This window comes from Triticum dicoccoides, chromosome 4A, assembly GCF_002162155.2.
Source record: "Triticum dicoccoides isolate Atlit2015 ecotype Zavitan chromosome 4A, WEW_v2.0, whole genome shotgun sequence".
NCBI lineage: Eukaryota > Viridiplantae > Streptophyta > Magnoliopsida > Poales > Poaceae > Triticum > Triticum dicoccoides.
In genome coordinates this window covers 188,651,220-188,660,928 of record NC_041386.1, presented here as the reverse complement: position 1 = coordinate 188,660,928, position 9,709 = coordinate 188,651,220, and the positions used below count along the sequence as shown (strand labels likewise).

The following is a 9,709-nucleotide window of genomic DNA, read 5'->3' as shown; positions in this document are numbered from 1 at the left end:
ACGAGGACGCCCGAATCTGAGGCATGGGAACCCGCCGCGAGCGACAGTGGGAAAGGGAGAGGGCAGTGGCGGGGGTGGTGCTAGCCGCACGCGGTTGATCCCAAGGATGTGCTCCTCGTGTCGGTCCTACTCCGCTCCTTGGCAATGATGACGCCTCTGCAACTCCAACGATGATGCCCCTCCGGCCGTCGATGCCTACACAGAGGGGCATAGGCGCAGCGACGACCGCAACGGGAAGGGGCCAGCGAGGAAATTGTGATTTCCTCTGCCCTTCTCCGTTTTATCTATGTTTGTAATCATTTTTAGTATGAATTTGCACTGTCTAATGATGAACCTTGATCTTTTGTCCACCTAAGAACATGATCCTTTGATATCGGATGAATTTAGTTTGTCTGTTGCTATTAAGTGTATTCGTCGTGTTTATGCACGTAGCATTGCATGAGTTACATGGAGTTGAGGTTTCGAATATGAGGGACATGGCTGTAGAAGCAGCCAAATGAGTGATGCTCTGTCACTGTCCACGTCCGCATCGGAACACGTCCGCATGCGTTTGAGAGGCCGAATTTGATGTATTTGGCGGACGATCTAAGAGCAACACCAATGCGCTGACCCAAACGGACGCGTGCTTTGTTCGCTTGTTGTCAGTTCGGGTCGGCCGCCCGCTCGTGGGCCGCCCTCTTTTTCGTTTGGTCGGTAGTGCGTCCAACGGGCAGACCCATTTCCACCCTCGCGGCTGGCTTGCCATGTTTTTTCAGACATAATTCAAACAAAATACAAATTTTTTACATAGTTTCACAAGCAAACAAATATAGCATAGTTCACAAGCCAAATAAATATATCATAGCTTACAAACCAAATAAAAATTAAATTGTCTCAAATACATATTAAAAAAAATATATCTATTGGTTGCCAGCGCGAGCCCACATATGCTCCACTAAATCATCTTGCAGATGAATGTGAGTTTTCTAATCACACATTTGATGATGAAATTGGCTGAATTGTGTAAACGTTGCCGCTCCTCCATGCTCAGGCACAACATTGTCACCCTGAAACTGAAACCCTTGGTCGTAGATATGTTCCAAGTGCTCATCCTCTACGATCATATTGTTCATGATCACACAAGTAGTCATCACCTCACACAAATTCTTGGTGCTCTAAGTTCTAGCGGGACACCGAACGATGCCCCATCAAGATTGCAAAACACCAAAGGCACGCTCCACATCCTTCCTAGCACTCTCTTGCTCTTGTGCAAATCTTCTCCTCTTCTCTCCTACAGGGTTGGAGATTGTCTTCACAATAGTAGTCTACTGAGGATAGATACCGTCAGCTAGGTAGTATCCTTTGTTGTAGTTGTGGCCGTTGATGTTAACATTCACCAGCGGGTAGTTTCCTTCGGCAAGCCTTGCAAACACCAGAGAGCGTTGAAGCACGTTGATATTATTGTGAGATCTGGCCATGCCGAAGAAAGAGTGCCAAATCCAGACATCTTGTGAAGCCACGATGTCAAGTATGACGGTGCAAGCTTTGACATGCCCCCTATACTACCCCCGCCAAACAGAAGGGCAATTCTTCCACTCCCGGTGCATACAGTCTATGCTACCAAGCATCCCCGGGAAGCTCCTGCTAGCATTCACCGCCAACAAGCGGGTTGTGTCTTCAACATTTAGCTCTCTCAATTACTCAGGGCCAAACACTGCAATCACAGCCTTGCAGAACTTGTACATGGAGTCTAGGCACGTAGACTCACTCATATGGACGTACCATCAATGAGATTACCGAGAACTCCGTATGCAAGCATTCGGATAGCTGCATTGCATTTCTGATAAGAGGAGAAGCCAATTTTTTCAAGGGCATCCTCCTTGCACTCTATATACTTATCCTATCCGACCATCCCCTCCCAAATACGGTTGAAAACATACTTAGGCATACGGAATGACGCCAGAATTAGTGATGTTTGAAGAGCGGGTTGGGTGTCTCAAAGTAGTCCTTCCAAAGAAGAAAATGCCGGCTCTCTCGATTACGTTTCAGCGCCGGAGTGTGCCTCAGGAACGAGCCCCGGAACAATGGCCGCTGCCTACTAAGGTGGTCATGGATGACCAACACAGCAGCCACCATCTCCTCATCGTCTGACGAAGAATCATCCGAGTCACAAAGGAAATTATGGAAAAAGAACTCGTCGGCGGAATCCATTTGTACCTTGTGGGCAAATCGTCGAACAACTTGCAGGCGTCGTCGAAGAATATGGCCGACGAAGCGCCTCCCAAGGGGCAGATAGCTGCCATGGCGGCGACCGACGAACGAGGCGGCGTCAGATGAGCGTGGCAGCGTTGTCGAAGGAGCTGGCCGAAGGGGTGGGGGGGTGGAGGTCGTGCTTGCGTCGAAGACAGGAGGGGGGAGCTGTGGTGGCCCGATGGCGAGGTGGTGATGACAGCGACGTGGGAAGGTAGCGTGCTGCAAGGGAAGTATGTGGGTGCAGACTGTTGGCAAAGGCAGCAGAACTGGGCGGTGTCGGTGATGGGATGAAGCGACGGGGGGCTTGCTATCGATCGGAGGAGGAGAATGGTGTATGTGCCACTCATTGGTGGGCCAGGAAAGGAGTGGGCGGGCGTCCCACAAGTCCGCGCTGACGCAAATGAGGTCCAAGTTTGAGCTGCAGATGAACGAAAAGTGAACGCCGTCCGTTTGGATCGACGTGTTGGGCCAATTTTTTATGTCCGTTTCGATTCAAACAGATACACGTGAACAAGATGGATGAACGGGTTAGAGTTGCTCTAAAAGATGAAACTGGGAAGGCAGCAAAGAGGCTACGGTCGCGGAGGCAAGCACGCGTGGATTAAGGGGGCGGCTCGGCCCCACACGGTCCCAGCGTCCCGGCACTGCAGCATCCAGTACCACGGGCTGAGGAGTTGGACGTGGCGGCGAGGTGCACCGGAGCCCCCTACCCACCCCACCCACCAGGAGCACTACCGAGCACAGCCGCGGGACACAGCCGGCCGGTCAACCTCTCCCTCTCCCTGTCCCGAGTCATTCCGTTGCGCTGTTATTTTACACCGCGCGCGCGTGTTTGACCGCGGACTCTCCCTCCTTCCTTCCCTCCCGTGTTCTCTCTTCTCTCGCTATCGCTCTCCGCTGGCAGCGCGCGGCGAAAGTCTTCCCCGCTGCGCGCAACCCCGTTCAGACCGGGGATCGGGGCATTAAAACTTCCTTCCTACCACCAGTCAACTCTCCTCCTCCTCCTCCTCCACTGTGTTGTGTATATACTACTCCTACTCTGCTTGACCTGACCTGACCTGACTAGCGGTGAGCGCGGGGGCGGGCGTGGAACTTCCGAGAACTCGAGTTGCAATTGCGGGAGACGGCGACCACGGGCAGGGCTGGTTGCACAAACTCCCCATCTTGTGGTGATTGTTGCGCCTCCCGGGGAAGAGTGGTGGAAACCACGAGGAGGAAGCATCCAGGGAACGGGAAAGGTGACTTCTTGGCTTCTTCCCCTCTTCCTCTTCATCTTCTTCCTTCCGCATTCGGTGCCTTTCCAGAGCCTAGTTTTTTCCCCCTTCCCTCATCTCCTCCGTTTTATTCTTTCTCTCCGTCTCGAGCTGGCTTCGAGATTACTCTCTTCATGTGCAATAAGTCAGTATCGATTGCTCTGTCTTTTTATTTTTTTTTCTTTCTACTAGGTTGCAACTCCATATAGCACATAAGATTTTGTTTCCGAGATACGTACGAACATGTAAGATTCTCCGTCCGTTCCTTATGGAGATCCTACTTTGGATTTCGGCAGGTGTACGTGCTACTACCAACCAACCAACATGCCAAAATAAGGTACCAACAATCAGTACCTTATTACTCTACTAGTACTCGACGTCTTTGTCCCAGTAGATTAATTCTGGATGAGCAAGACAAAGGGATCCCAACAATCACTACCTTCCGATTTGTTTCTTTCTCTAATCGGCCAATTCCTCCCTAGTAGCCAATAGGCCAAAACGCCTATTTGCCTACTGATGATTTCAATGTTTCAACTGCGAAGGCAGTACGTGGTGCAATCTTGCCCCTGCATTTCTTGGTCCGCAGCCGATCTTGTTTTTCACACAAACAGCAGCTAATCTTATTTGTATGTGGTTCTGGAACTGTATTTCTTGCACCACCTTGTGTTTTATGTTTCTTCAGATTTGTTTCATGCTACGGATACATGTTATTCACGTTCAGTGGGCTTTGAATTTTTTAGACAGGTTTTCATGCTATTAGTCCAACCAGGTGCTAGTGGAATTTGATCATGTTTCTCTTGAATGTTTGCAGATACAGAAACTCTGGATTCTGGACCTGGTATCAGTTTGGTGGTAGCTGGTAGATAACTACTGCCTGGAAATATTGTGCTCCGGGTGATGCCCTTGGTCTTTCTTGTTTGATGGCAAGTGCAAACACAGGCGGCTTTCGCCTTGTGAGGTGCCCAAAGTGTCTTAACATTCTACCTGAACCTGCAAATGTTTCAGTCTACCAGTGCGGTGGATGTAACACCACTCTTAGAGGTACGAATTCCATGCTACACTCAACTAGCGAGGTTTCCTCCTTATGAACTAACCCCTCCGATCCATATTAATTGTCGCTATTTTAGTACAAATACACACAAATCGGTTTGCCCATTAGTTTCTGAGGAATTGATTGTTCTTTTTGGCGTGTGTTTACATTTATGCAGCTAAAATCCGTGTCAGCGATGCACAAAATGTGGCTACCAAACAAGTTCGACAAGACTCTGGGGATTACTCTGTTGTTCCCTCTGTGAGCAATGGGGTGTCGACAAAACAAGTTCGGCAAGACTCTGGTAATTACTCTGTTGTTACCTCTGTGAGCAATGGGGTGTCTCCCCAAAGCAACGAACTGGGTTCCATTGGTGCAGCTGCGGATGATTCCATAACTCTTGGTGCTCCAAGCACCGAGATCGAGCAAGAGGGCAATGACATCGGAAGCAGCGAGAAGGGTGATATTATGTCAGATGAGGAGAATGTTATGGACGTTGCAAATACTGAAAGCAGCAAAGACGACAGTTCTGATGGCCAGGACACCAATGGAGAAGTAGAAGATCTTGCTGCCCTTGTACAACCCAGTGGGAATGGCACACATATAGTGGATTCTGACAAAGAAGAGAACGACACGGTGGAGCAAAGTGCAGGGAATATAGAGGCTTGCGAGATAAACGAAGATGGTAATATGGAAAGCAGACTGAATACCTCAGAACAGAACATACCGTTATCCGAGGAAAGAGAATTAGCTAGCAATTTGCCAGAATCTGAGGAGAGTGGAGCACGCAAAACTGAACCCGCGGCAAGCAAGAGAAGCAAACTCGTAAGGGTGCATTCTCAGTCTTGTGATCTCCGAGAAGTGCCTGGAGTATCAGTTGACTCCCTTGCTTTCCACTCTTCCCGGACTTCATTCCAGTCAAAAAGCTTCAGGGCAAGCGAACCCCTTCAATCGAAGATTATGAAGACGGTGGATGAATTGAAAGGTGACCTTTCTGAAATCTTCAATGAACCTTCAGATTGCAAGCCAAGGGCACACCGTCCACATCCGCTGAAACAAGATGGTTACAGCCAACCTCTTACAGCTTATCATCCTGCCGTCAAGCATTCTGGCTATGCATCTCGCCTGAGCAGGTCTGGCCAAGTTGCTCCCCATGGCCATGGACCGCCCTTACCGCGGTATGGCCGGCGCAGCGCCTACTCATACATTCGCAGTGGGCAACTGGAAATGAGACCTTGCCCTCACCAATGCCACCACAGCTGCCGCCCACCTTGTTGCAGCTCCTGGAAACAAGAACCTGCACCGCAGAAGCCACCAGCTATGGAGACAAAGCGGCGGCCTGCCTCGAGAAATCTCTGCCGGCCAGTCCTACGGGGCGCGCCGTTCGTCCTTTGCTCGAACTGTCTGAGGCTCGTCCAGCTGCCCACCGATTTTGCCATTCCGAGCAGAGGAACACGCAGGCTGCAGTGTGGCTCCTGCGCGCAAGTTCTCTCCTACTCGTACAGAGACCCCAACAGAAAGAAACTTGAGTCACCATTTGGGGGCGATGAGTCCAGCACAGATGACTCGGAAATTCACCAGGTAGGCGATGACCATAACACTGGTGTCCATCAAGCTGAACCATACTCGTACTCGTACTCGGAAGAATACGGCATCTCGGCTGGTGTGAGCTATTCTACCGAGGACGAACGGCCCCTGCATGTGTCAAGGAACTCATCTTTCAACACCATTGATGAAAGAAGTGGCAAGGAGTCTAAGCTTCATCGGTTGATGGGGTACTCTTCAGCGAGTGAGCTGATGCGGCATTCTCCTGATCTGTATGAGAGTTTCAGCAGACGAACGCCTAATGCAAGAACATATGACGTGAAGGGGAAAGGCGTTTGCATGACTGACGGTTCAGATGCTAAACATGGTGCGGTGAAGGGATCAAAAGCAAAAGAGAGAAGAATGGGCTTGCCATTCCAAGGGATGTTCAAGAAAGGGATTCATGGACTGGAATCTCTCAAGCTCGGGTCATAGGTAATTTAACTTCGTTTGTCAGGACTCAGGATTGGCGAGTTTAGGAGAAAGCATACATGCAGGGTGAGTTTTTGGAATGATGATAGAGTGGTAGCTATTACTGTAGTACTAGTAAGCATTCTAATGAATGTGTGGGCTCACTTTAGTTGTCTGCCATTCATCTGTCTACAAGGCTCTACTTGTTTGGCGATTATGTGTGCTCTTTGATGTGTGATCAAATTCTCGACGTTTGTGATTGTATGTATAGACGAAGGAATTTGTGCTTTATTAGTTCTCCATTTTGTTGGCTTTGATCTTGACGGGGAGATGTTGTGCCTTTTTACCCCAAGAAGACAACTGAATCCTTGAATTTGTTGGCTTTATTATCGCCCTTGTCATGGCTTTATTCTTTGTAAACCTTACGCAGGAGGTTTTTTTAGCAAGAAGGATGAATCTGGTCATCACGTAATCGACGGTTTACACACATTTTAAAAGCCAAACCAGAGGTAAAGATGGAAGCGTGGAATTAAAGCACACAAAACTTCGGTTGCTGCATGCAAGGACGACCTAGTTCGCAAAGATTACATCACGGCATCTCCAACGCCGACCTGTAAAACAAACGCCACATCTATCCGGGGACCGGTTCGGACAGGAGTCCAGGCATTGATGCGGGAGCCGGCATCCAAAGTAACTAGCCACAAACATCCTGCCACATTTGAACAAACCGGACAACTTCCATTCAAGCTTAAGTAAATTTTACATAAAATCGAATGATTTTTATTTAAACCTGAGTACATTCATTACATTTTGACATATTTCAACTAAATGATTTTTGACATATTTCAACTAAATGCTCATCGGTGTCCGCTTTCCACAACATGTCTTCTCCATGTCCGACAACAAACTTGCTGGCGGGCGATGAGCCTCGGGAATTGAAGCTTCAGCGGGACGAGAAGAATAGTGGCTTCCGCCTCTGCGAAGGGGGCAAGCTCACCGGTTGTGAAGCCCGGATAGACGGTGGCGGTGGCCTTTCTGGGACCCAAGCGGCGGTGGCCTCTCATGTTTTACTCTTCCTCGCTATCGGCGACGGCCGTGGACGTGTCGGCCTCGTCGTCCTGGCGACGGGGCGCGACCTATGCGGAGCTGGCGCCATCCCCGGTGGCATCATCAAATTCCTCCGCCACCACGTTGATCTCCGCGAACATAATGTCTTTCACCGCCTGCATGATGCGCAACTGCCATCGCTCGCCGCGAGGGGTGGGGGGTGGGGGGGTGGGGGGGTCGCGTATGGTGCGGTGGGTCATGAGCAACGCCTTCTGCTCATCCACGTCCGCCACCATGTTCGTGACGACATTGTCGGTCACCTGGTCGTGGGTGATTTGCTCCTCCGCGAGATAGTGCTCGTTGAGGAGCTAGAGGTTACACCTTTGGTCGGCCTATGCCTACCGGGAGTGCCGCCTCCCACTCTTGCACCACCATGTCGGTGTAGTGTGCCCGCGCCCACACATGGGGATGCCGGCATGGACCGGCAAGGGCGATGGCGCCAGCTCGTCATCGGTCGCCTCTTCCATTGGCTCGTCTGCATCGCTGCCCTCCGGAGAGCTTGCCACCAAGCCAGCCTATATCCGGCTGGCTTTGGTGGGCCTGCTAGCCGGCCGCAATGCCCAAGAGCTCCTGCTTCTATTCGCTCGAGAGCCTCTCCCATAGGGATTTGGAGCTCGAGGCTATGGTGGGTGTGGTGCAGAGAGGATATCGAGAGCGGAGGTGGGATGTGACTGTTGCTGGGCCTGGCCACGTTTAAATGGCGGCGGAGGCCAGGCCAAGAGACGGGGTGTTTAATGTCGGCCGACAGACGGACGGACAGGTGGCGTTCGGATGCGGGCGCATGAGTAGGTTCCTTGGCAACTGCGCTTGTTTCATGGAGGAAGGCAGACAAATGGGTGATGTTTGATGGCAGAGAGAAGGCACGTGCACTGGGACACGGAGTGCAGGCACTCCCGGCCGGTCCACCGCTTCAATGCCGGTTGAAGTGAGAGGTCACGTCCGCTCTGGGCATTCATGAATGCGGCACTGACACTCTGGAGCGGTGATGAACGACATGAACTTTGCTTCGCGCTGGAAAGGGAGCAAGCGAGGGAGAGTGTTTTGGGTGGGTCCAGGGTGTCAGACCCTTACATAGAAGTGACTGAACGCCCGCAAAGCCCCCTGGTTTGTGATGACCCACAAGTATAGGGGATCGCAACAATTTTCAAGGATAGAGTATTCAACCCAAATTTATTGATTCGACATAAGGGGAGCCAAAGAATATTTGCAAGTATTAGCAGCTGAGTTGTCAATTGAGTTGTCAATTCAACCACACCTGGATATTAATTATCTGCAACAAAGTGATCACTAGCACAGTAGTATGATAGTTTTGATGGTAGTAGCTGTTGGGGAACGTTGCAGAAAACAAAAATTTTCCTACGGTTTCACCAAGATCCATCTATGAGTTCATCTAGCAACGAGTGATTAGATGCATCTACGTACCTTGTAGATCGCGAGCGGAAGCGTTCAAAGAACGGGGATGAGGTAGTCGAACACGACGTGATCCAAATCACCGGAGATCCTAGCACCGAACGGACGGCACCTCCGCGTTCACCACACATACGGAACAGCCACGTCTCCTCCTTCTTGATCCAGCAAGGGGGAAGGAGAGGTTGAGGGAGATGGCACCAGCAGCAGCACGACAGCGTGGTGTTGATGGAGCTGCAGTACTCCGGCAGGGCTTCGCCAAGCACTATGGAGGAGGAGGAGGTGTTGGAGAGGGAGAAGGATGCAACCAAAGGCATAGATCAAAAAGCCCTCCTTCCCCCACTATATATAGGAGGGCCAGGGGGGCGCCGGCCCTAGGAGATCCAATCTCCTAGGGGGGCGGCGGCCAAGGGAGGTTTCCCTCCCCCCCCAAGGCACCTAGGAGGTGCCTTCCACTAGTGGGACTCTTCCCTTTTGTGAAGCCTAGGCGCATGGGCCTCTTGGGGCTGGTGCCCTTGGCCCATGTAGGCCAAGGCGCACCCCCTACAGCCCATGTGGCCCCCGGGGCAGGTGGACCCACCCGGTGGACCCCCGGGACCCTTCCGGTGGTCCCGGTACAATACCGATGACCCCGAAACTTGTCCCGATGGCCGAAACAGGACTTCCCATATATAAATCTTTACCT

The 9,709-nt window shown here is 51.1% G+C and overlaps 1 protein-coding gene across 5 annotated transcripts; it reads left to right on the top strand.

Annotated features, from left to right (window-relative positions):
- Positions 1 to 3,009: 3,009 nt before the first annotated feature.
- Positions 3,010 to 6,812, top strand: LOC119285612 (protein ENHANCED DISEASE RESISTANCE 4-like). Of its 5 annotated transcripts, none has more exons than XM_037564940.1 (4): positions 3,010 to 3,470; positions 3,782 to 3,822; positions 4,297 to 4,526; positions 4,694 to 6,812. In XM_037564940.1, exons 3-4 carry the CDS (start codon positions 4,406 to 4,408, stop codon positions 6,532 to 6,534), a joined length of 1,962 nt encoding a protein of 653 aa, XP_037420837.1. In that variant the 5' UTR covers positions 3,010 to 3,470; positions 3,782 to 3,822; positions 4,297 to 4,405; the 3' UTR covers positions 6,535 to 6,812. The 5 variants fall into 5 exon arrangements, with proteins under 5 accessions (XP_037420837.1, XP_037420834.1, XP_037420835.1 ...); XM_037564938.1 differs by lacking the exon at positions 3,010 to 3,470 and adding an exon at positions 3,494 to 3,630; XM_037564937.1 differs by lacking the exon at positions 3,782 to 3,822.
- Positions 6,813 to 9,709: the final 2,897 nt, after the last annotated feature.